General features: G+C 39.7%; 3 protein-coding genes and 1 pseudogene across 3 annotated transcripts; 3 read left to right on the forward strand and 1 right to left on the reverse strand.

Annotated features, from left to right (window-relative positions):
• Window positions 1-968: 968 nt before the first annotated feature.
• LOC115671621 (hevamine-A-like) lies at window positions 969-1,935 on the forward strand (annotated as a pseudogene).
• A 90-nt stretch (window positions 1,936-2,025) lies between these two features.
• LOC115671691 (G-type lectin S-receptor-like serine/threonine-protein kinase At5g24080) lies at window positions 2,026-6,282 on the reverse strand. Its single transcript, XM_030593313.2, has 5 exons — window positions 5,833-6,282; window positions 3,623-4,941; window positions 3,317-3,497; window positions 2,667-3,120; window positions 2,026-2,544 (listed from the first exon to the last, which is right to left on the reverse strand). The coding sequence occupies exons 1-5, from the start codon at window positions 6,126-6,128 to the stop codon at window positions 2,206-2,208; spliced, it is 2,589 nt and encodes an 862-aa protein (XP_030449173.1). The 5' UTR covers window positions 6,129-6,282; the 3' UTR covers window positions 2,026-2,205.
• A 4,512-nt stretch (window positions 6,283-10,794) lies between these two features.
• On the forward strand, window positions 10,795-14,654 carry LOC115671556 (uncharacterized). Its single transcript, XM_030593181.2, has 4 exons — window positions 10,795-11,213; window positions 12,102-12,254; window positions 12,805-12,870; window positions 13,897-14,654. The coding sequence occupies exons 1-4, from the start codon at window positions 11,043-11,045 to the stop codon at window positions 14,563-14,565; spliced, it is 1,059 nt and encodes a 352-aa protein (XP_030449041.1). The 5' UTR covers window positions 10,795-11,042; the 3' UTR covers window positions 14,566-14,654.
• A 138-nt stretch (window positions 14,655-14,792) lies between these two features.
• LOC115671557 (probable membrane-associated kinase regulator 6) lies at window positions 14,793-18,220 on the forward strand. The gene is made up of 2 exons (XM_030593182.2): window positions 14,793-17,581; window positions 17,691-18,220. The coding sequence occupies exons 1-2, from the start codon at window positions 16,804-16,806 to the stop codon at window positions 17,696-17,698; spliced, it is 786 nt and encodes a 261-aa protein (XP_030449042.1). The 5' UTR covers window positions 14,793-16,803; the 3' UTR covers window positions 17,699-18,220.
• The last annotated feature ends 2,985 nt before the right edge of the window (window positions 18,221-21,205 follow it).

A 21,205-nucleotide genomic window follows, 5' to 3' on the forward strand; every position in this document is an offset into this window, starting at 1 on the left:
AAATGTATCAGATGTGTCATAGATGTTTTTTTGTTCTCTCGACACTCGATAGGGAGCAAAGAGGTGTATAAAAATTAAATATGTGTACATTGAAAAAGGTATGCACATTATTATTTTCATATGTATATACATGGAAATTGGAAAGTATTCAAAACACACAAGTACTAAATCTATATGATTTTTCCTTTCGTGTACTTGAAAATGGAAAATATCTCTTAAATTCAATTCTTTACATCTTTATTTTTTAGAATGAAAAGAGCACGGTGTAGTTTGGAACTATAAATAATATCTTTTAAAACATTATACGATTCATCTCCGCAATCCTTTTATACCCCTATGTGGGATTAGGAGATCAATTAAGCAAACCCCACGTTGATTGAACTTTGACAATTCGGGTCTTCTTCGTGTAGAGATAAATCACTCCTAACTTTGACATTAATGGTTTGGACTCTTGGCAGCGGAAGGTCCACGCCGTGACATCACTTAGCGGAAGATCATCCACATTGAAAATGGAATATATATTATAAATATATACACACACACATCAATGCAATTGTTCATTAATCACCCTAATCTCTCTAATAATTCATCGTATTGACAGTTTTTTTTTGGTCGAAATCGTATTGACAGTTGTAACACCTTTTTTCTACTACGTGTATTGAGTTACGGGGATATTTCATGTATTAGAAATTTTCTTAAGTGGAGCAAACTCTCTTAACAGAAGATGATATCAGTGTTCGTTTAGTAAATATTTTTAAGATAAGTATAAGATTGAGATTTTTTTGCTCTTGTATATCAAGTACATGTACATAGCTTTACAATTCTAGGTTCAGTTCTCTAAGTAAGTGCAAGCAAAGCAAATTAACATAAGAGAAATGATTAAGTGACCGTTTTTAATCTACTGTAAGAATAACAGTCTGTTCTAGGTTACAAGAAAACACGAAAAATTTACCATCCGTCTTCATTAGATGGCTTCTAAGTTTTCGATTTCCTTGGCATTTCTGTGGTTAGAGATGCTGATTTAGCTACCGGAACTAATGCTTTGTTCGGGCCGAAACGGGAATGAAGGCTCTCTGGCCGGAACTTGTGCGACCGGCAACTATGAATTTGTTAACATAGGTTTTCTTGCTGAACTTGGAAATGGCCGAACTCCGGTGATAAACCGACCCATCCGTCAATGCTTGCACTAAGCTGAGTCCTGAAATAAAGTCGTGCCAAGCCCAGTATCGGAGGCGCTGGTAGCTATACGCTAGCCTCGTCCGAGGATGCTAGGAGGGTCGCAACTTATCTCTGGAACAATTTCTTGGGAGGGAAGTCCTCTTTGCGGCCGAGGATGCTATGAGGGTCGCAACTTATCTCTGGAACAATTTCCTGGGAGGGAAGTCCTCTTCGCGGCCGCTTGGAGATGCGGTTCTGGATGGCATCAGCTTCGACATTGAAGGAGGCATGAACCAGCACCGGGATGATCTCTCGACGTACCTTTCCGGGTATAGCAGACGCGGTAATAAGAAGATGCACTTGACTGCCGCTCCACAATGTCTGTTCCCTGGTGCATGGATCGGGAATGCCCTGAAGACAGGACTGTTGGACTTTGTTTGGGTTCAGTTCTATTACAATCCGCCATGCAAGTACATTCCCGGTGATGTGGCCGACCTTGAAGAAGCCTGGAAACAGTGAACTTCGGCCATTCCGGCTAGCAAGATTTTCCCGGGAGCCGCGCCTCAAGCCACTGGCAGGGGCTTTGTGCCTGCAGCCGATCTTACCTCGAAAGTTCTTCCAAATCTCAAGGTTCAAAGAAATACGCTGGCGTCATTTTACGGTCAATGTATCATGACGGTCTCTCTGGTTACAGTGCCTCAACAGCGAAGACGTTTAAACTTGAATGACTTTGCCATAGAGTCGTAGCTGTATGAGGTTTCGAGACCTAAACGTTAATTTACCTGGCTTTTCTTAACGAGTGTATGGTATGTCTTTTTTAAGTGTTTATCTTAAGCATTTCGATTGATGGAGGATTGTGCATAGGCATAAAGGAAACATACTTGATCATTACGGGTTGGCTATGACTTATCAACGATCTTTTGGAGGATTAGAATTGGATCAATTCTGACAGTTCCATCCTGCGATTTGACATTCAGCCATACTCGCAGAAATTGCGAAGAATCTATCTCATTTGATTGGCCACTCTTTCCTCTAATCTTGTCTATATTATCTGGGCGACATCGTCGAGTAACTGCATGCAGCATTAGACGATAGATGACTGGTGATAGTAGAAGAGCTGAACTGATGATATTCTCTTCTCATTGCCCTGTGGACTTGATCTAGCCCTTCTTCAACTAATTCAAGTACAGTCTGCGGCATTGGAGGCGAGTTGATCTCCATCGAGCCTTCTAGCATCCTCACCACTTCCCCCATTGTAGGTCTCATGAAGACTTCATCTTGAATGCACCAGAATGCGACTCTCAATGCTCTTATTAGCTCGTCCTCTTGCACGGACCCTTCTAGTCGTCTATCCGCCACTTTAATTGGTGTTCCCTTTGTCATTTCCTGCAAGGACGTCGACAGGATCATTATAGCGAAAGCATCCGAAAAGAAAGAATGCAAACGTCTGCTATAAAAGGAATGTGAACACCATGAAACGGTATTAATTCTCTTGTTTGAGAGGGTACCTTAAAAGCCCAGCCAGGGTAGAAGAAGTCTTGAGCGTCAAAAGACATGTCCAGGTTCCTCCGTCCTCCGATGATCTCCAAAAGAAGCATCCCATAACTATAGACATCGGCCTTTACTGTGATAGGCCGGTTACTAACCCATTCTGGAGCTAAGTAGCCTCTAGTTCCTCTTACCATGGTCATGACATGTGAGTGCTCCCTCCCCATCAACTTAGCTAGCCCGAAATCCGAAACTTTGGGACAGAAATTCTCATCCAGTAGAATATTTTCCGGCTTAATGTCGCAATGTATGATCCGGTTCCTACACTGCTCGTGAAAGTATGCGATCCCTTGTGCCATCCCGATGGCTATGTGGAAGCGGGTTTGCCAATCTAGCAATCTGTCTCGCAAGCTGAACGGAGGAAAAATCCACTTGTCCAAGGACCCGTTTTTCATGAACTCGTAAACAAGAAGCCTGTCCATTACCAATCAAGCAATCAAGAAGAATAAAAATGGAAAGTTTCTGTTGATTAGTCAGGATTCTCCTTTATAACTAAATTAAACATACAAAGTCAAATGAGCACATGGGCTTATTTCACTAACTGGTATGCAAAGTTATGCAAATCAAGCTTTCCATGCTCTCAAAATACTTCATGGGGATGGTTTTTTACCTCTGTGAACCCTCAGAGCAATATCCGCATAAACGAACCAAGTTCATGTGATGCATTGAACCGATGGTGTTCACTTCGGCTATAAATTCATTCTCACCATGAGGTAAAACCCTGTCAAGCTTCTTCACCGCGACTAGAGTTCCATCTGCAAGGCTTCCCTTATACACACTTCCGAATCCCCCTGCAAATAACACCGTATAGACTACATTAATAATCTCGGATCTCAAACAGACCAAATCCTGTTTACCCTCCGCTTCCTTTGCTGTTTGGCCAGGATAAATAAAGTTTAGCAATATTGGCACTTACCTGTTCCAATTAGCTGCGAGAAGTTGCTGGTGCGAATTTGCAAGTCACGGTAAGTGAAATTCATTGGCGCACCGGACAAGGTAAATAAGGAACTTTCCATTGCTTTCCTAAGCAACCTTCTCCTGTTGACATTGTAGTACAACAATAAACAGAGTAGACCTATGAGAACCGCCATGACAACTACAACTGGAAGAATCACTACTTTCTCGTGGCCATCTATGAATGCCGAGCCTTTGGATTTGACTTTCACGAATAAGGTCGAACTGGGGTCCTCAAATCCACCAAATTCCAAGCTCTTAAGTACCCAACAGTAAGGGTTGTCCTCATTTAGACCATAAACAGAAGCAACGCATTCGCAATCTGATAAACAAGCATCACCACAATTTGAAACTGTAGCTACATCGCTGTAGTTTGCTACGACAGAACGATCGGAGAAATGGTACTTTGTCTGTTGAACCACTGAGATTCTAAACTCAGATGTTTTATTTCTATTTTCTGAATTGCATTTCCCGGTCAGGGAAGAATTTTCTGAGCACAGTTCATCAGTGCCAACCTTAGAAGTTCCTGGCAGGCATGAACAAGTAGCACTCGTTTTGCTCCTGTCCAAATTGCATATCCCATTTCCACAAATTCCAGCTATAGTACAAGGATTCAAAACGGCGGCCCAGTCTGGTACCCATTGGCTAGAACCGTTCACATTGTTATCCCATCGGTATAACCTTAAATTTCCATTCATCTCTAGAATCAATCTCCGAAGAACCGAAGCCCGAGACGATCGGTTCACAGCTGAAGGTAACCCTCCATCATCGCCATTGTTTTCGTACAAATAGACCGCTCCATCGGCTGAATCACCATACACAATCCCAAAACTTCCCGCCTCATCTAGTACCGCTATCACTGGGCCAGTTGCATTGGATATGTCTGGTCCGGTCCAATAAGAGTAGTTAGAGTAAAATTCAGGGGAGGAATCATAGCTTCCAGGCAAGTGGTATGTGAGTGCGAGGCTCAGCAATGCCGGCTGTTGAAGCATTTTGAAAGTGTAGTAACCGCCATGTGAAGGAGAAGTCGCCGAGGTGAGCTCGAGAGAGATGGTTAACAGTTGGTTAGGGAGGAGAGTGTCGGTTGGATGCGAAAAGCTCTGCCATACTATGTGGTCGGTGGCATTGTAGAGGATGAAGTTGCCAGTTTCAGACATGGTCGCTGAATGCACACCGGAGTTGGAGGTATTGGAAGTCCATACGGTGGTGGTGCCGTTGAGGAGGACAAGGTTCCCCGTGGTGTCGAGCTCAAGGATCGCGTTTTGGCTGACCGGGGAGTTTCTATAAGGAGATGACAGTAACAGAGAGAGAATGAATATGGCTGGCTTAAATTCACTATATACACCTGCAGAAGCTCTTGTAAAGACTAGTTATGGAGAAAGAATTTTGTGCTCTCCTCCATTATCAAAGTCAGAGACCAGACTGAGAACTTTCCAAGACAAGTGAAATGCAGTGAATGTACAAAAAGTAGATTTGACAAGCTAACTCTGATTCTACAACCAGTAAAAGAACAAATGGGGCATGAATTAGACAAGCCGCTTTCATTGATCAAGAGAATTCTATGAACCTCTGTAACTCCGTTATCATGTCCATGTCTTAGTTTTAAGAATTAAGGACTCTGGGTAAGTCTTAATGATTGATCATATAATCCAATGATTTCCTGCTTTTGCTAGCCACTTTTCCAAAATCCGATATCTTTCGGAAAGATTTTCTTCATCTCTGGCCCTACTCCTTACTTTCCTAAGCCTCAAGTGATTAAGGAAATTCTTCGAGCACCTATTGCTTTGAAAACTATCCACCATTGGTCTTGTTGAAGTCACTTTAAGAATATACAGCACACCTTATGAGAAGACTTTGGCTAGACCTTTCATCTTTGCTACTGCTAGGTAAAATTTACAACATATTCAACCAAAAACTGTCTACAATCATCTGTCGTAGAATAACACAAACAGGTTACATCTCAAGAAACATGGCATGCATAATTGATATTCACATCTTGTACAGCTAGTGGACGACTATTTAAAGGACAAGAGGTATGCAGAAAATGGCAATTCTTTAAGCATTGGCATTCCTGTGAATGTATGAACAAAACTATATGTTGCAGAAACATTTCATTATACCAAGTGGCATTTACTAATGGGAAAGGCGTAATGACGATGACTTTCGATTTACCGGTTAGCTGACCAAACTAGGGTCCGATCACCAGGAAGCTGCGCGAACCAAACCGCCAACTGAAACCGGTCACCTCGTCCATTCGCAGTGGCAAAACCAAAAGCGAAAGTCCCATTATCTGAAACCCAAGCTCGGTCCTCACTAGCCACCAATCTCGAGCCCAAGCTTACCTCCCCACCGATGGCCATGCACCATCCAAACCCATGTAGAAGCACGACCCACAGTGCCAAAACCCTCGAACAATAAGAAGAGGCACAAAGCTTTATATTACACATGAGGGTTAAAAGTTCTTCCATCACTTAGGAAAACTTCACTCTAGAATGGTAACTAGTAAGTTCATGTTCGCGAGCTCATAAATACACGCTTATATCTGGTGAAGCTGATTACAGTAGGAAATGGAATGATACTTCAACGAGGGGGAGGGAAAAAAGGGAGGGAAAACAGGACCCGCTTCAGATGGTGGTTGAACTAAACTTTGACAAATTAAGCAGATCAAGCTGTGGCTTGTGAAAGAATGAAACTTGCGGGGAAGAGGAGATTGCCAAGAGAGTGCTCAAAAAAGTCAATTAGGATATATTAATCGTCCTAAAGTATACCAATTTTTCGAAACGGGACTTTTTCTAACACAAAAATTAATGAAAAGGTTAGTGTAATGTCTGGACACCATTAGAGTTAAGATGCGCGTTAGATGCGCAAAAGTCAAGATGATCTAGAATGCCTACAAATTCTACTAGCCTGCTATTAAATAATTGAAATAAGACAAAGTAATTAAATTTCTCATGAAAGAGAAATGAATTCTTCTTTTTACCGCAGTCTGCTTCCAGAAAGAGAAATGAACACTTTTTTAAAATGTGGATTATTTTTTTATATTTTCTTTCAATTATACATGGGTCAGGGAGTTTCCTGTCTGTATAGAGAAATTCCTTCTTATTGATGGAAAGTTGAGGCAAAAGTCATGATTGTGATCGATTGTGGGGGAGAGGGAGATCAAACAAGTAAACCCCATCAATTGCGCTCTGACAATTTAGGTCCCTTTTTTTGTAGAGATAAATCACTCTCTTTTGGCCAATTTAGACATATAACTTTGACATTAACGGTTTGGACTCTTGGCAACTGAAGGTCCCCGCCTTGACGTGACTTTTCGAAAGATCTTTCTACATGTGAAACGGGAGTGAAATTGACATTCATGGTTTGTGAATTTTTGTTGTATTTGCAATATTATTTTTGAACTTTTAATTAATTTAATATAGTCTTTGAACGAGAAAATTATCAAAAAAAATCTTAAACTTATTGTATGGGTATCACTTTAGTCCTAAATTTTTTATTTAACCAATTTAGTCATTAACCATTTAACGATTTGCCAATATAATTCTTTCGGCTAATTTTGGCCGATGATCGCTGACACGGATGCCAACCGTTCTACGTGACAGACCGGCGTTGACATGGATAATTTTTGCAATTCTTTTAAGAATACATCTAATTTTTTTCCTTTTTTTTTTTTTCTATTTATCCTATTTCCCTCCGCTAGCCACAGGCAAGGCCAGGATGCCCTCGCTTGTAGCCGGTAACCGGCGTAGGGAAATAGGGAAAAAAGAAAAGGAAAAATTTTAAAATTTGCAAAAATCGTCTATGCTAATGTTGGTCAACACTAATTGGATTGTTATTTTAGCGATTTCCGGCTAAAATTAGCTAGAATGACTCATTGGTAAATCGTCAAAAGGTTTAGGACTAAATGGCAAATTAAAAAATGGGATAAATGAACTGGAAGTCCTAAAACTTATCACGAAAATGTAATTAAGTCCTAAAACTTTTGAAAGTGCAATCAAGTCCTAAAATTTGTCAAATTAGTTCAATCAAATCCTTCCGTTAACTCCATCAGATTAGGCTAACGGAAAATGTTAATGTGTCTTATTTTATTACTTTCTTAAGACACGTGGTGATGGTGGCGATGATGCGGCATCCACCAAGCGTCACGTTTAGAAAAAATATTAATTTTTTTAAAAAAATACAAACTAAATTAGATAAAAAAAATAAAATGGTAAAAGTTAAAAAAAAACCAACTGCACACTAATGGTGGTGGACGCCGCTAAGAAGGGCCAGCGACCCTCGCTCAAATTTGGAGCGAGGGTCGCACCCTCCCCCCAAATCGGGGCTAGTAGGCCCTCGCCCAAGTTCGGCGAGGGTCATCAGGCTTCGGCAAGGCCTAGGTAACGTCCGTTGGCCCTTCTTGGCAATTATGGCGGTGGCCACCTTTGAGGGCTTGTTTTCTTTTTTTTTACTTGGTTTTTAGAAAAAAAATTATTCTTTTTAAATTATTTAATCTAATTTAACTAAATTTGAAAAAGAAAATAAAAAATACCATGTAGGAAAGAGAAAGTAATAAAAAATGTCACGTTAACATTTTCCATTTATTAAGTTGGACGGAGTTAACATAATTATTTGATTGCACCAACTTGACAAATTTTAGGACTTGATTGCACTTTTTGAAAATTTTAAAACTCAATTGCACTTTCATGAAAAGTTTTAGGACTTTTAGTGCACTTATCCCTTAAAAAATTTAGGATTGAATTGACATCCGTGTAATAAATTTAGGAATTTTTTAGTAATTATCACGTCCTTGAACCATTCCAAAATTCTCATGTAGTCCTTTTGTTTCATTAAACAACTGAACAAGGGAGTAAGTCATCACGAGTCTCTAAATTATTGCAAAATGTGCAATTTACTCCCTGAATTATTGTGAAATGTGCAATTTAGTTCCTAACTTTTAATTTGTTCAATATATATTGTTCAAGGCTTTCATAACTACACTGTTGCCCAGATTTTTTAATATCTTTTCATTTTAATCCATTTCCTAAATAAACAAAAAATATATTATCTTTTATTTATTTTTTTGACCTTTTTGGTCTATATAAATGTTATAATAGCTTCATTTTTAAGTATATTTTAACTTATGAGTTCTATAATAGTAAAAGTAGAACTTCATATAGAATTGTATCGTTTGATGTTCTTGCTATTTCGAGTCTAAGTGTTTTTATAAAGATAGTTACTAACGATATTAATTAAGTTATAGATACTCGTACTTAAATTAATCGTCATAATTTTTTAGAGAGATAAAAATTTCAAGTTTTTATATTTCGTGTTTCCTTAATTAAGTTTTGTTAAATTTGTGCGTTTTATTTTTGTAAAAATATTTATTTTTGGATCAATAGCTCACGGTTGGCCAAGGTAAGAGGGGAGGCGAGGCGGGCTCCTTAACTTGAGCTAATTTTTTCTTGATTTCCAGCGGAGGCAGCAATGTGGAATACATAATTTCATTTATATTGATCATTAATTGTGGAGCTTGAAAACATACATATTTAATTAAATTTGATTAAGAAGACACGAAACACAAAATTTATCTATCTAAAAAATTAGGAGCAGGATTTAAATAAATATAAGTACGAGTGTATATTAATAAAATAATATGGTATCCAGATATGCTTATGAAATTACTCAGACTTGAAGTAGCAAGAATATCAACCCCATACAACTTTAAATGAGGTTCTTCTTTCATTATTATGGAGATTATTAGCTAAACTATACTTAAATAAAATTATCGTAATATTTACATGGATAAAAAATATTAAGAGGTATTTAAAAAAGTATATTTTTCATTGATTTAAGAAATGATTTGAAATAAAAAGGTATTCTAAAATACGAGCAATAGTGTAATTTTGAAGGTTTGTGCATAGTACCGAAGAACTGATTTCACTTTGTTAAGGAAAAGTTGAGGAATTAGATTAAACAAGACGAAAGTTTAGAGATTAGATTGTGCATTTCATGATGGTTTAGATACTAGATTGCATATTTTGCAATAATTTAGGAACTTGTGGTGACTTTCTCATTTGTTTGATCAAACAAAAAAAAATAACATTTAGGAATAGCTCAAGGGCTATATTGAACTAATTAAAAGTCAGAGTATAACATGGCACGATAGGCTAAAGTTTAAGAATTATTACTGTCATTTTCTCAAATGAAAATTTAGTTAAGTATACGGGTGCATTTGTTTCGGAGAAAATGAATGATTTGGAAAATATTTTCCTAAAAATGATCGTTTGTATCGCTTACAAAAATGAATGAATAAAAAATATTTTTATCATTCACGAAAATGTTTAAACATAAATTGTTATCTATGATGAAATTTTTTTCCACTGACTAATTATTTCAAGCGAACCATTGATCATGCTTTGTTTGTTTCAAGAAAAATGCATGATTTAGAAAATTTTTTTCCTAAAAATGATCGCTTGTATCTCTTATAAAAAATAATGAATGAAAAATATTTTCATCATCCACAAAAATGATTAGACATAAATTGTTGTTGATAATGAAAATATTTTTCATTGGCTAACTATTTCAAGCGACAACAAGCGATCAATTTTAGCAAAATGTCTTCAGAGTCATTCATTTTCCGTGAAACAAACGAATTCTATGATTGAGATAATTTTTGCTCTTTTTGATCAAGTACATGTTCGTAGTTCTACAATTGTAGGTTTAGTTCTCTTAGATTCCGTTTGTTTTGTGGAAAATAATTAATTTGAAAAATATTTTCCTAAAAATGACCGTTTATATTACTTATAAAAACGAATGAATAAAAAATATTTAGATATAAATTATTGTCAACAACGAGAACATTTTTTGTTGACTAATTATTCCAAATAATAAAATCGATCATTTTAAGAAATTTTTTTTTTGAAATCATACATTTTCCTCGAAACAAATGGAACTTGTTAAGCAAAGCAAACCTATTAACATAATTATTAGGCAATTAGCTTTAGCTAATAGTATTTTTGCGAAATTTCCTGGGGACATTAGGTGGACAAAAAGAAATTACAAGGAAAAGACAATGCTTTGGCGACGCGTCGTTTCCGTGATCTGGAAAACGGACGGCGTTTCGTTTCCCGGTGAGACCGCGCAACACGCCGTGTCCCTTCCTCGCAACTTGCAAGTGCAGCCAACGACGCCGCCGTAGCTGTCACCGCTTCACCGGGTCCCACTCCCCCGCCGAACGAACGAACGAACCACAGTAGCGTCAACCGTTCTTCACCACCATCCCCTCTCCCTCGCTCGCTCGCTCGCCGGCTCGTCTCGGTCGAATCCGATGCTCGGAATCGGAGCTCCGACGCCGCCGATCTGATGCGTTGCCCGTTTCGAATCCGCCGGTGCTTGCCTCGATGCCGGGCCCTTGCTCCTCCTGCGCGCTCTCCCGCCCTCCTCCTCCCCTTCTCGCTACTCCTACCTCTAGGCTTAGGGATTTGAGATGGCGGTCCGCGGCGGCTACTTTCTCCCTTCCCGTCGCTCGCCGCTTGCCCTTCGCCACCTCACTCCACAAGCCTTCGAAGCAGGTAAGCTCTCTAATGTTCGGGCATTCCTGTTTCGTGAGTTCGAATTTGCGGAAACAGAGTTCGTTTTCGCTGATAATCTTGGCCGCAGTGGTTGTTGTTGTTGTCGAATCCGTGATTCTCTATGATAGCTTGTAGGATAAGATTGAGTTTGAGGCTCTAGGAGTATTTGTAGACTGGCTGAATATCGAACCTTATTTGTTCAGTCAGCTGTTTTACATCTTAGAGGCGAGGGGTGGCCAGTACGAGGTGCCATCTGCATAAGCATTGTCCGAGCACAAGCACGGGTTGAGGGTTACGTAGTATTAGTTCCATTATCTGTGGAACTTGTACGAGATTCGGTACTAAATTAGATGGGTTTTTATTGTTTAGTCAGTGGTAGGAAGAACTGATAATGATAACTCAAGCACGGCTTGAGAGTTATGTAGTATTAGTTTTGATAGCTGTGGAACTTACGCGAGCTTCGGTAGTAAATTAGATGGCTTTTTACTGTTTAATTGGTGTTAGCAAGAATTGATAATGACAACCGATGGAAATACGGAAACGATTATCTGTTAGTATATCAGCTGATTGTTCTGTTTGATGTTGTCAGAACCAACTAATTTCCTGTCTTTAGTTTAATTGAAGATGGCCTGATGTGAAGCATTATTATCCTGTTGCATTATCTTTTTTTCACCATTTCCATCATTCCACTGAAGGAAGGATTTACGTTATATTAAGTTCAAGCTACTGTTTGGCTGGTTTTTCATATTAGTTAATTCAAATAAACTTCTGGCTTTTGGGGGTTTAGGGTTTTTTTTATTCTTTGTGAGAAAATTTGGAGAAAACAATAGTTGTAGAGTGTATTTGTTGTTTCATAATTGGAACTCATTAGTGGTTCTTGTTTTGTAGAGATGGAGATTTTCATGTTTTCGACCTGATGAATTCGCGTCACAAAATCCTGATTCTGAGTTGGTGGAAGACAAGAGGTTGGAAAAGTTGGAGAAACATGGATTTGACCAATCAAATACTGGGAAGAAGAATTGGTTCTCGAGTATCCATAAGGTAATACTTTTTCTTGTTACAAATATGGGAAGGCCTTCTTCATGGTATGGTTAGTGAATTATTGTTTTTGATGTCAAAGACTATGTTACCTGGGCCAGTGTATGCTATTCTTGATGGTGTGTATTGCCAGTTCAGTGGTCTGAGTGACACATGGCTATGATTATATTTCTATACACCCATTTGAATATGGTATTTGCAGTTAACATATCATGTGTATTGAGTCTATTGACTATTGCCTTCTATAGTTTATAATATCCACATGTGAAGAGCTGTCTGCAGATATGATTAACTTTTTGTTATCAATGCAAATATGATAATTGTTAAAACAACTTCAGTGTTAATGAGCTGTGAGTGGCTTATGATTATGGTAATAATTGCAAGATAGCTTAAGTGTTGGAGCTTAGTTGTGCATCTTGACAACAATGCTTCTCTTAAGGAGCGAAAGTGGATCTGGACGAATGTTTTTCGCAACTTCAGTTTTGGAGTAGCTCAAAAGTGATTATAAATCACATGTCTTGCAGATGATATTCAGATGTTCTTTGTATTTCAGGTGAAAGATGCAATTTTCAGAGCAAAACCTTGGACAGTGCCATGGACTGCAGAGACAATTCTGCAGGTTTTTCCCAACTATAGCTACTATTATTCCATTCGATATATATGTGTCTTTGTTACTGTTTAATATTATATGTGATAAGCTATAGAGAATCTGTCGAGGACTTCAATACTTATTTCACGAATAGTGTCTACTATAGTTTTTTATATTATAGATGTCTATTATGATTTCTCCGGACATGGCACAGTTATTTATTGAACAAATAGGCAGTCTTCAACTTAATAGTTGTATATAAATTAGCTTGTTTGAACCTATGAGTTAAATTTTATGACCTGCTATTTTCTCTCCTTCAGTGAAAAGCTGCAAACTGTGCAAAAGGAAATTTGAGCCGATAGTGTTTGGGAAAATGAATATGACAGCATTTGCATTTCACCTTGGATAAGCTGACTTGATTAATGTGTTTTCAATGAGGGGGCTGTATATTTTGGCACCAACGTAGCACCTTTGGTCCTTTTGTATGTTGTGTTTACAAGCTTTTGGTTTCTCAATGTGCACATGAGCATTTGTGATGCATGTTCTGCTATGGAAGAGGCTATGAAAATGAAAGGACGAAATATTCAATAGGGGCATAGGTGCCTGGTCTCTGTTGGGTCAACCTTAATATTTTTTGGTTGAATGATATCGTGGTGGTTCGTGGTAGCCCAAACTGAAGTGGATGTTTTCTTTTGTTCTTTCATCTTTTTCTGGTTTTTTCTTTTGGCATCAATAAGGTACCTGTGGGGTGGGAAGATCATTTACAAGAGATGAAGTCTGCTGGATCCAAAAGTCATGGAACTCTATATCTCCTGATATTCGAACAATTAATAAGTGCATGAGCCTTTTGCTTACATTTAAGATACTGTCATCTCTCTCTCTCTCTCTCCGGGTCTGTGTCTATGTCTGGGTGGGCCCAGGAGTTCTCCAATCTGTGTCCAATCAGAGCTTATGCATCAAAGTACATTAGATAATGTTCTTCTGTAACTTGGAAATTAACAATATTTTAGAATTAAATCAAGACTATAATGGTGGATTTGCTATTTGGTACTGCAGGTAATGCTTCTATGGATCGCATCATTTTGGTTCGTGGGATCTTGGATTATACCTTTCCTGGCTCACATGGGAGGGTTCAGAAAGGAAACCCTAACATACAGAGGCCAAGCACTGTACAGCCTCTTGACTGATGTAGTAGAAGGTCTTGCTGGAATTGCAATCCTCCATCGTTGTCTTGCAAGATTCCGTCCCCTTCCATCTGATTGGTTTAGGTTCAGCCTCAAAGGAAAATGGCACTTTGATGTTGGTCTAGGATGTCTTATGTTTCCGCTTGTGAACCGTTTGTCTCAAGTCAACCTTAATTTGTTGCCTGTTCTTCCCTCTACACCAGTTACAGTCTCCAGTGTTGAGCAATCAATAGTTGCACGAGACCCCGTGGCCATGGCCCTTTACGCTGTGGTGGTTTCAATATGTGCCCCAGTTTGGGAAGAGATTGTCTTCCGTGGGTTTCTTCTACCTTCCTTGACCAAGTACATGCCAGTATGGTCCTCAATATTGGTGAGTTCATTGGCTTTTGCTTTGGCTCATTTCAATATGCAGAGGATGCTTCCGCTTATTTTCCTAGGAGTGGTGATGGGTGCTGTTTTCGCACGATCAAGGAACTTGTTGGCATCAATGGTGTTGCATAGCCTTTGGAATGCATTTGTATTCTTAGATCTGATGAAATAATATCACCTAAAACTGTATATTCTTTGACCAGCTAGTTAAACATTGCCATCATTTTTTCTAATGACACTGCTTCTCTTGATTTCTTGTTATGTTCATTTTGGGGTTAGGTAAGTCCTGAGTTTTCTTTCTGCAGTAACTTACCTTGTTCACACTCCCTCTTCCCCCCATTGCGCGCACACATACACACAAACATGCTGCATGACATGTGATGCGGGGAAATGGAAAAGAGGGGCTTACTTAAAGGGAATAACAGCGCTCCTTTTGTGGAAGCTGGAGGACTGGGAATGCTGAATTTAGAGAAATCTTCTTGTAGGATTTTCTTTTCATTCGTTAGTTGCATTTCTCTAGAACTCTCTAGTTCTCTGGTCAGATTTCGTTGTTTCTGTGGATTCTTCTTAGGTCTTAAGGTGTTGAGATTGATGTAGAGATGGGCAGGTCCTAGCATTATCAAAGGAATCGTCTTTTTTGGAATATGGTCTCTATGTGAAATGCGCTCCGTGAAACTAACTTCACTTTATTAAACAGAGGATATCACCAATGGATTCTTCGTGGAATTTTCACTGTTGAGTCACAGTGGTGATGCGTCAGTTAAGCTTGTTCATTACCTCATGATTGTGAAGAAATCAAGCACAGTCGAGAAAACATTCTGTTTGGAACAGCGCGCTGCTTTCTATTTAGTGTTTTAGATTCTCTTGAAAGTGCTTAGTGTCCTTTAAAGAGAGGGCAGATGGGGCCAATTGCCTTTCACGTCTCTTTCCATCTCTGGCTTTTTGCCCTCAAAGAAAAACTTGGGTAGATGTCCATGTCATTTGCCGACACCCATGGGACACCCTTTGTCTGCCTTGTAGTCTTGCATTTGTAGTTTGCTAGTGAATGGTATAGTTAGGTTAGCTTACATGATAATGACGGAACTTTTTCCAGCATTTAACTTTGAGAAGATTCCACCTTCATAAACAACAGGGTCATTAGTGGATGCAAATGCCTGAGTATTCCTTGCCACTGAAACTCCCTGATATTTTATCCCTTAATTTCTTTCTTCAGCTCTTATGAGTTGGCTCACGACACACCATCTCTCTATTTCTTAAACATCACTTGAGTGTCATATTTCCATTATCTTCTGATGCTTTCTAACTGAAATGTGATTTCGAAAGTACTCTTAGGCTGGCTACTCTCTAAGTTTAATGACTCCATCGTTGTGCTTGTCCGCCCAAGAGAAGGTTTGATCCCTCTTTGAGCACATACCCGAATCCCACCTGACAATGGCCTGCCTACCTCGGGCAGTTTAACCCGAGCTATGGATTTGTTTACAGGCTTCTCCCAGAAAGTTTGGGGGAAAAAAACTATAATTCAGTGCCAGCTACCTGATCGGAAAAACGAGAACCAAAGAAGGCCGAGAGTTGATATCGTATTCCCAGAGTATTCCGCAAAAAACCTTATTTTGATTCTGCTACTGTTTTGCAGTCTTGTGATGTATTTTGGCTTATCTAGAACCATGACGCCGGCTAGCTTGGCATTGCATGCTTTGGTTCTAGCTGAGAAGAATATGAGCATGAACTCGCATGTTCAATAATATGTATTAGGTTTCGCATAAGCTGTTAGAATGTAACATCAGAAGTCAGGATTTTCTTTTCTCAGGTCGGCCATAACCACCCCGGCGCAAGAAGGTACTGTGGCGAGCGGAGCAGAAAGGGATGATGAGAAAGCAAAAGCATGCTAAGCGAAATCAGCAAATTTGTCCACCAGTGAATAAGATACAAGATCAACCAGAAGCTTATGAGATCATGCAGCTACGGAGGCTGCCTGAATAGATTAATGCAGGATGCATGAATCCGTTTCCATTGGACACGGCTTCAAATTTTTTACTTATATCTCTACGAGTTCCGAAGACACATTAGCAGACATGATCATGGAGGTGCTTAATCTCAATAGTGTTTCTGGTCTGTTGCTGCAGCTTCAAACGTAATAATCTGTCCTGTTTTACTTTTGATATGTCCTCAGAACTCTGCTCCCGCAATTATATAACTTGAGAAAAAGGGAAGCATCTTGCTTGGGAAGTCTAAAGGAGAAAATATTTAAAAAGATAAAGTACGATAGTGAATTTTTTGAGTGATCGTGGGGCTCACTTCTTGTTCTCTTTTATCTTCTTTTCAAAACTTTAAATTCATTATCATGTCACCAACCACACATATACTAATCCTGGTATAACCATTTAAACATGCGCATGGATTCACTATATATATGATAGAAGATAGGAGTCAACTAGCTTGCAAGAGAGGCCTGTGGAATTGTTCATTTCTATATATATTCCTTCCTCACTTCCTTCTTCATTTCCAGATAGAAACAGAGGAAGAAATGGAAGCTTCCCAGCCTCTCTCCATTGAGAGCTTTTCGTATAGTTGGCTAGTGAACCGAAATCCCCTTACAGAAATTACAGACGGTTCCATCAGGGCCTCGCTTGATGCATCCGAAGAAGCTTATTTCATTGAAATGGACCCCAGATTCCTTTCCTCAAAGAGCTTCCGCAGGAACTCCATCTCTCATGACTTCAAATTCGATTTCCCGGCTTCGCAGCCTCCGTTACCTTTTGTTCATGCTGATGAGGTCATTCGCGACGGCTATGTCTTGCCATTTTTCGTCGATCCATTGAAGCTGAAGCCCTGCGAAGCCTTGGACCCGACTTCTTCCCTGCCTCCTCCAGTTCATGCGAAGAGAACCGTGATGCCCGAAAGCAGATTGCGTTCTCCATCGTTGAGGCAGTGCCGGCGACTATCAAGGCGGATATTCCGGAAGTACTTGCATTTGTTCAGGCCACTCGTTCAGATAATGCGAGGACGCGGGACGGGACCCAAAGCAGAGGAAACTCGTAGTGCAAAAAGTCAGGCGATCAAGAACTCCGTCTATCCGGTCGAGTGCTCCCCCAGGATAAGCTCTGCGTACTCCGCGGATGAATGGCGGAGGTCCTGCGATTCAGAGAGCTCCATTTACGAGGCGGTTCTCCACTGTAAAAGATCCATCGGTACGTACTCAATTCACGCGGGTTATCCTTCATTGCCCTGGCCATCTGTGCTTGTGTCCTAGGAAGTCTTCACGAATTGACCAAGATCAATTCTTGACCTCTTTTTCAGGGAGATGAGAAGAGGCTAAAATGCTCCCAGGAAGGGTGTCCACAAAGAGATGCGATGGACCAATGTAGAAGATGAAATACAGTAAAAGGCCAATTGGAGATAAAGAAAACAGAGCGAGATATGCCCGGTCGGCTTTACTGGAAGTCGCCGTGGGAATCTCCAACTCTAGGAGGAAAGAATATGGTTGGAACTAGTACTTTAATTTTTCCCAATGGAGGAAAAATCTTCGGACTGAACTTAAAAAAAGATAATGTCCTTCTTGCCGTGCTATGTTCTTTAGCAGACTCGTCTTTTGCTACTCTATGTGTTGTCGGTTTCTCTCAAAATCTCAGCAGGACTAGTTTGTGAGATTAAGTCGTGACAATTTGCTGCGTGCCCGTTGCTGCACGAAGCGAATGCAATGCTCCAAAATCGCCCTTCAGGATGTAGTAATCCGGGTTGCGAATGAGTGACGCCGTTACAAAAAGAGAGGCGGAAACTTTTCAATTTGTCCAAAACGAATTTCTGATATTAAGCAGTTGCCTCGGCTTTACATGACTTATCTCCATCAACGGTACTAGAAAATGAAGACGACCGTGGAATAGTTGTCCTTTGGTAAGAGAGGTTCTTGATACTTTTGAGTAGTCCGACCGTCCGATTCATTGGGACGAAGCTGACATATTGTCGATGCTACTCTGTCCTTTTGATCTCCCCTATACAAGCAATGCATGCTGTCAGTCACGGGTATCAAATGTTCATAATAATGAACTTGGACAGTAATTAATTGTGCTTTGAGGAACATGAACATCGGCATCTCAATCTTGTGCCAGTAACATCTGATATTGTCCCTGTTAATCACATGCGCCTATGTTGCTCTCTGATCCTCGGAGCATTGATCAGAACCGAAGCACACACCAATGCGTTCAACCTCGCCGCATATCTTCAATTCTCGACAGTACCATACGTCTCAGAAATCCTTCTTCGAGGCAGCATTCGATCGACTCGCCTTTTCTTGGCTATGTTTATGAAAGAAGAGTCTTCTACACACATCTTATGCATTCGATGACAATGTAATGATTGTGCCCACATGAATGTCCATCTTCTGCTAAAGCATTTGGGACTGTAGATATTATCATGCAAGAGCTGCCCCAAGTTAGGCAAATGGGATTTTAATCGAACCGACGGAACTTCTCCTGCAAGGCACAAGGACGAGTCCAGTGCGCGGCATCAAACAGCGAAGCATTCTTGCAAAAAGATCTATGAACCATGCGATTAAAAGATGGATGGATGTTTGTCTCGACAAGTCGTAGAAGACAAAAATACCAGAGTACGAATAGAATGAAACCAGTCTGGAACTTATGAAGAGAACATTCACAACCGATATCGAGTTCTTTTAGCTATCCTTTTGTGTACAGCATTGCGCCTTTTCCAACCGACGTTGAGCCTTTGCCAATCACTCATTTGGGACAAGTGATGATAGAGCCCTCCACATGTCAAATGGCAAGATTGGAGGACATGGACAAATTAGGTCAGGGGAAGGTGACAACGTTTGATGAGTCCATTTTCACGCTCTCTGTCAACTTCTTTGGTTTTGTTTCCTCGTCTGCTTCGACCATCTGCCACCAAATATGCACCAGCAAGAGTACCTTCGTTTTGGGCCCTCTCCTGTTGCCCACACGTCATCATTCTGTGTGGGGACCGATAGATAACCGAGTTCGCGCTACTTGTCACCGCCATCAACTCTTCACTCGGCTTTAGATACTAATTAGACTCGGCTCGAGGTTTAACCGGTACTGTGCTCCTCACTCTCCTTTGCAAAGTTCAGCAGATGATGATAGAGAGGCTTTCCTTCCTTCCAGTTATGGAGACAAGAAATACTGATCAGGTAAATGAACCACGGAGAGCTTGGAAGGTTTGCTTTATCAAAAGTGAGAATTAAAAGCGGGGATCCGTTTCCCTTTTTCTTATGTAACAACGCATATATCACGTGACATGCTGACATGATATCATCCACCTAATTAAGCGTGATAACTATCGAAACCAATCAAAAAGATTCGCGACATACAAGGATCACTGGTTAAGTAAGCCGCATCATGTTATCATGTCCATCTTTGTTACATTAGATATAAGATTTTTCGTACGATATATGCATGGAATATGGATTTACCAAGTACCAGCTTTTTTTTTTTTTTTTCGGTTGGGAAATTTGGGCCTGCTCCTGTACAAAATTGCAGCTCGAAGTCCAGTCCAAAATAGAGACTTCGCCCACGAAGCCCTTGGACTTGTAGAGGAGTAGCTTAGTACCACGGGATTCTCGTTGCCTTTCTCTCTCCCTCGGGCCATTCTACTTATTCCATATTTGCAATTTTGTATATCGAATCATTTCTTTTCTTTACTTCGCAATAGCGAGATGCCTGTGCATTGCACGGGTCTCAACACGAAAAATTCTAAATTGATACACCGGTGATAAATTTACCCTTCGTTAGTTTTCGTTGAATTTTATTGTCACATTGCTAAGTTAAATGACATGTGTCGGTTGACAGATATATATCAGTTTGGGGTTTTACCTTTTCGTTTGTCACAAGTTTACCAATTTGTGATTTTTGGTGGTATTATTTCAATTTAGAGGAGAGTAAATTTGTCACAAGTTTACAGATTTTTAGGCTGCGCATGACAACCATTCTGTGCCCGGGAACAGATTCTGCTCAGAAATGATTCTTTTTGATTCCGTGCCCGGAAACAATTTCTAAGCATTTGAAGGCGTTTGGTAACTACCCAAAATTTCTATTTTTAGAATAGAAAAAGAATAGACATGCGTTTAGTAACTATACAAAATTTCATTTTATTAATAATATTTTAATAATATTTTGAATTTTTTAATATTTCTTTCTTTTTTTTTCTTTCTTTCCCTTCCCTTCCTTGGCCATGGTCGGCGAGGGTGTTGCTGCCCTCGCCGCCGGCGACCGGCTTGTGGCCAGTGGCAGGCGGTAGACCGAAGAACAACAACAAACCAAAAAAAAGAAGAAAATTAAGAAGAATCAGAAATGGAAAAATTGTTTCAGAATCAAGAAGCTACTTTTTTTTTCTTCTTGATTCTGTTCCAAAACTGATTTTGGGAACAATTTTTTGCAAAATTGTGCCCGGGCACAAAAAATTTAACAAACGGATTTCTGCTCCTAAACTGATTCTGGGAACAAAAGGACAGAAATTTTTACTATTTGGCAAGTTGCCAAACGGACCCTTAGTGGCCAAAAAATTAGTTTGGGGTAAATTTATCACAAATGTACCAGTTTAAGGTTTTTGGTGATCAAAAAATTAATTTGGGGTAAATTTGTTACAAATGTATCAGTTTTGAGTTTTTTTTTTAGTATTAACCCTTATTTTTTAACCCTTCAATGTCTATTATCAAATTTGCATTTTTAAAGAAAGTTGGCAAGAACATACGGAAGTACGTACGCATCGCTTAGCCCAAGAAAAGCTGAGCTATACCATCCAGCCCTGAGAAAAGGCGAAACCCACACCAAGGAGAGTCTCGT

The sequence above is a fragment of the Syzygium oleosum genome, unplaced genomic scaffold (genome assembly GCF_021117445.2).
Source record: "Syzygium oleosum isolate NSW1041296 unplaced genomic scaffold, Sole_v2.1 Sole_v2.25, whole genome shotgun sequence".
NCBI lineage: Eukaryota > Viridiplantae > Streptophyta > Magnoliopsida > Myrtales > Myrtaceae > Syzygium > Syzygium oleosum.

Excerpts from the sequence above, each read along its gene's own strand:
- LOC115671556 (XM_030593181.2), top strand. The coding sequence starts at position 11,043 with ATGCCGGGCCCTTGCTCCTCCTGCGCGCTCTCCCGCCCTCCTCCTCCC. Across the intron at positions 11,214-12,101 it reads TCCACAAGCCTTCGAAGCAG|AGATGGAGATTTTCATGTTT; the intron begins GTAAGCTCTCTA and ends CTTGTTTTGTAG. Across the intron at positions 12,255-12,804 it reads GGTTCTCGAGTATCCATAAG|GTGAAAGATGCAATTTTCAG; the intron begins GTAATACTTTTT and ends TTTGTATTTCAG.
- LOC115671691 (XM_030593313.2), bottom strand. The coding sequence starts at position 6,128 with ATGGAAGAACTTTTAACCCTCATGTGTAATATAAAGCTTTGTGCCTCT. Across the intron at positions 4,942-5,832 it reads CTAGTTTGGTCAGCTAACCG|AAACTCCCCGGTCAGCCAAA; the intron begins GTAAATCGAAAG and ends ATCTCCTTATAG. Across the intron at positions 3,498-3,622 it reads CTCGCAGCTAATTGGAACAG|GGGGATTCGGAAGTGTGTAT; the intron begins GTAAGTGCCAAT and ends TGTTATTTGCAG.
- LOC115671557 (XM_030593182.2), top strand. The coding sequence starts at position 16,804 with ATGATAGAAGATAGGAGTCAACTAGCTTGCAAGAGAGGCCTGTGGAAT.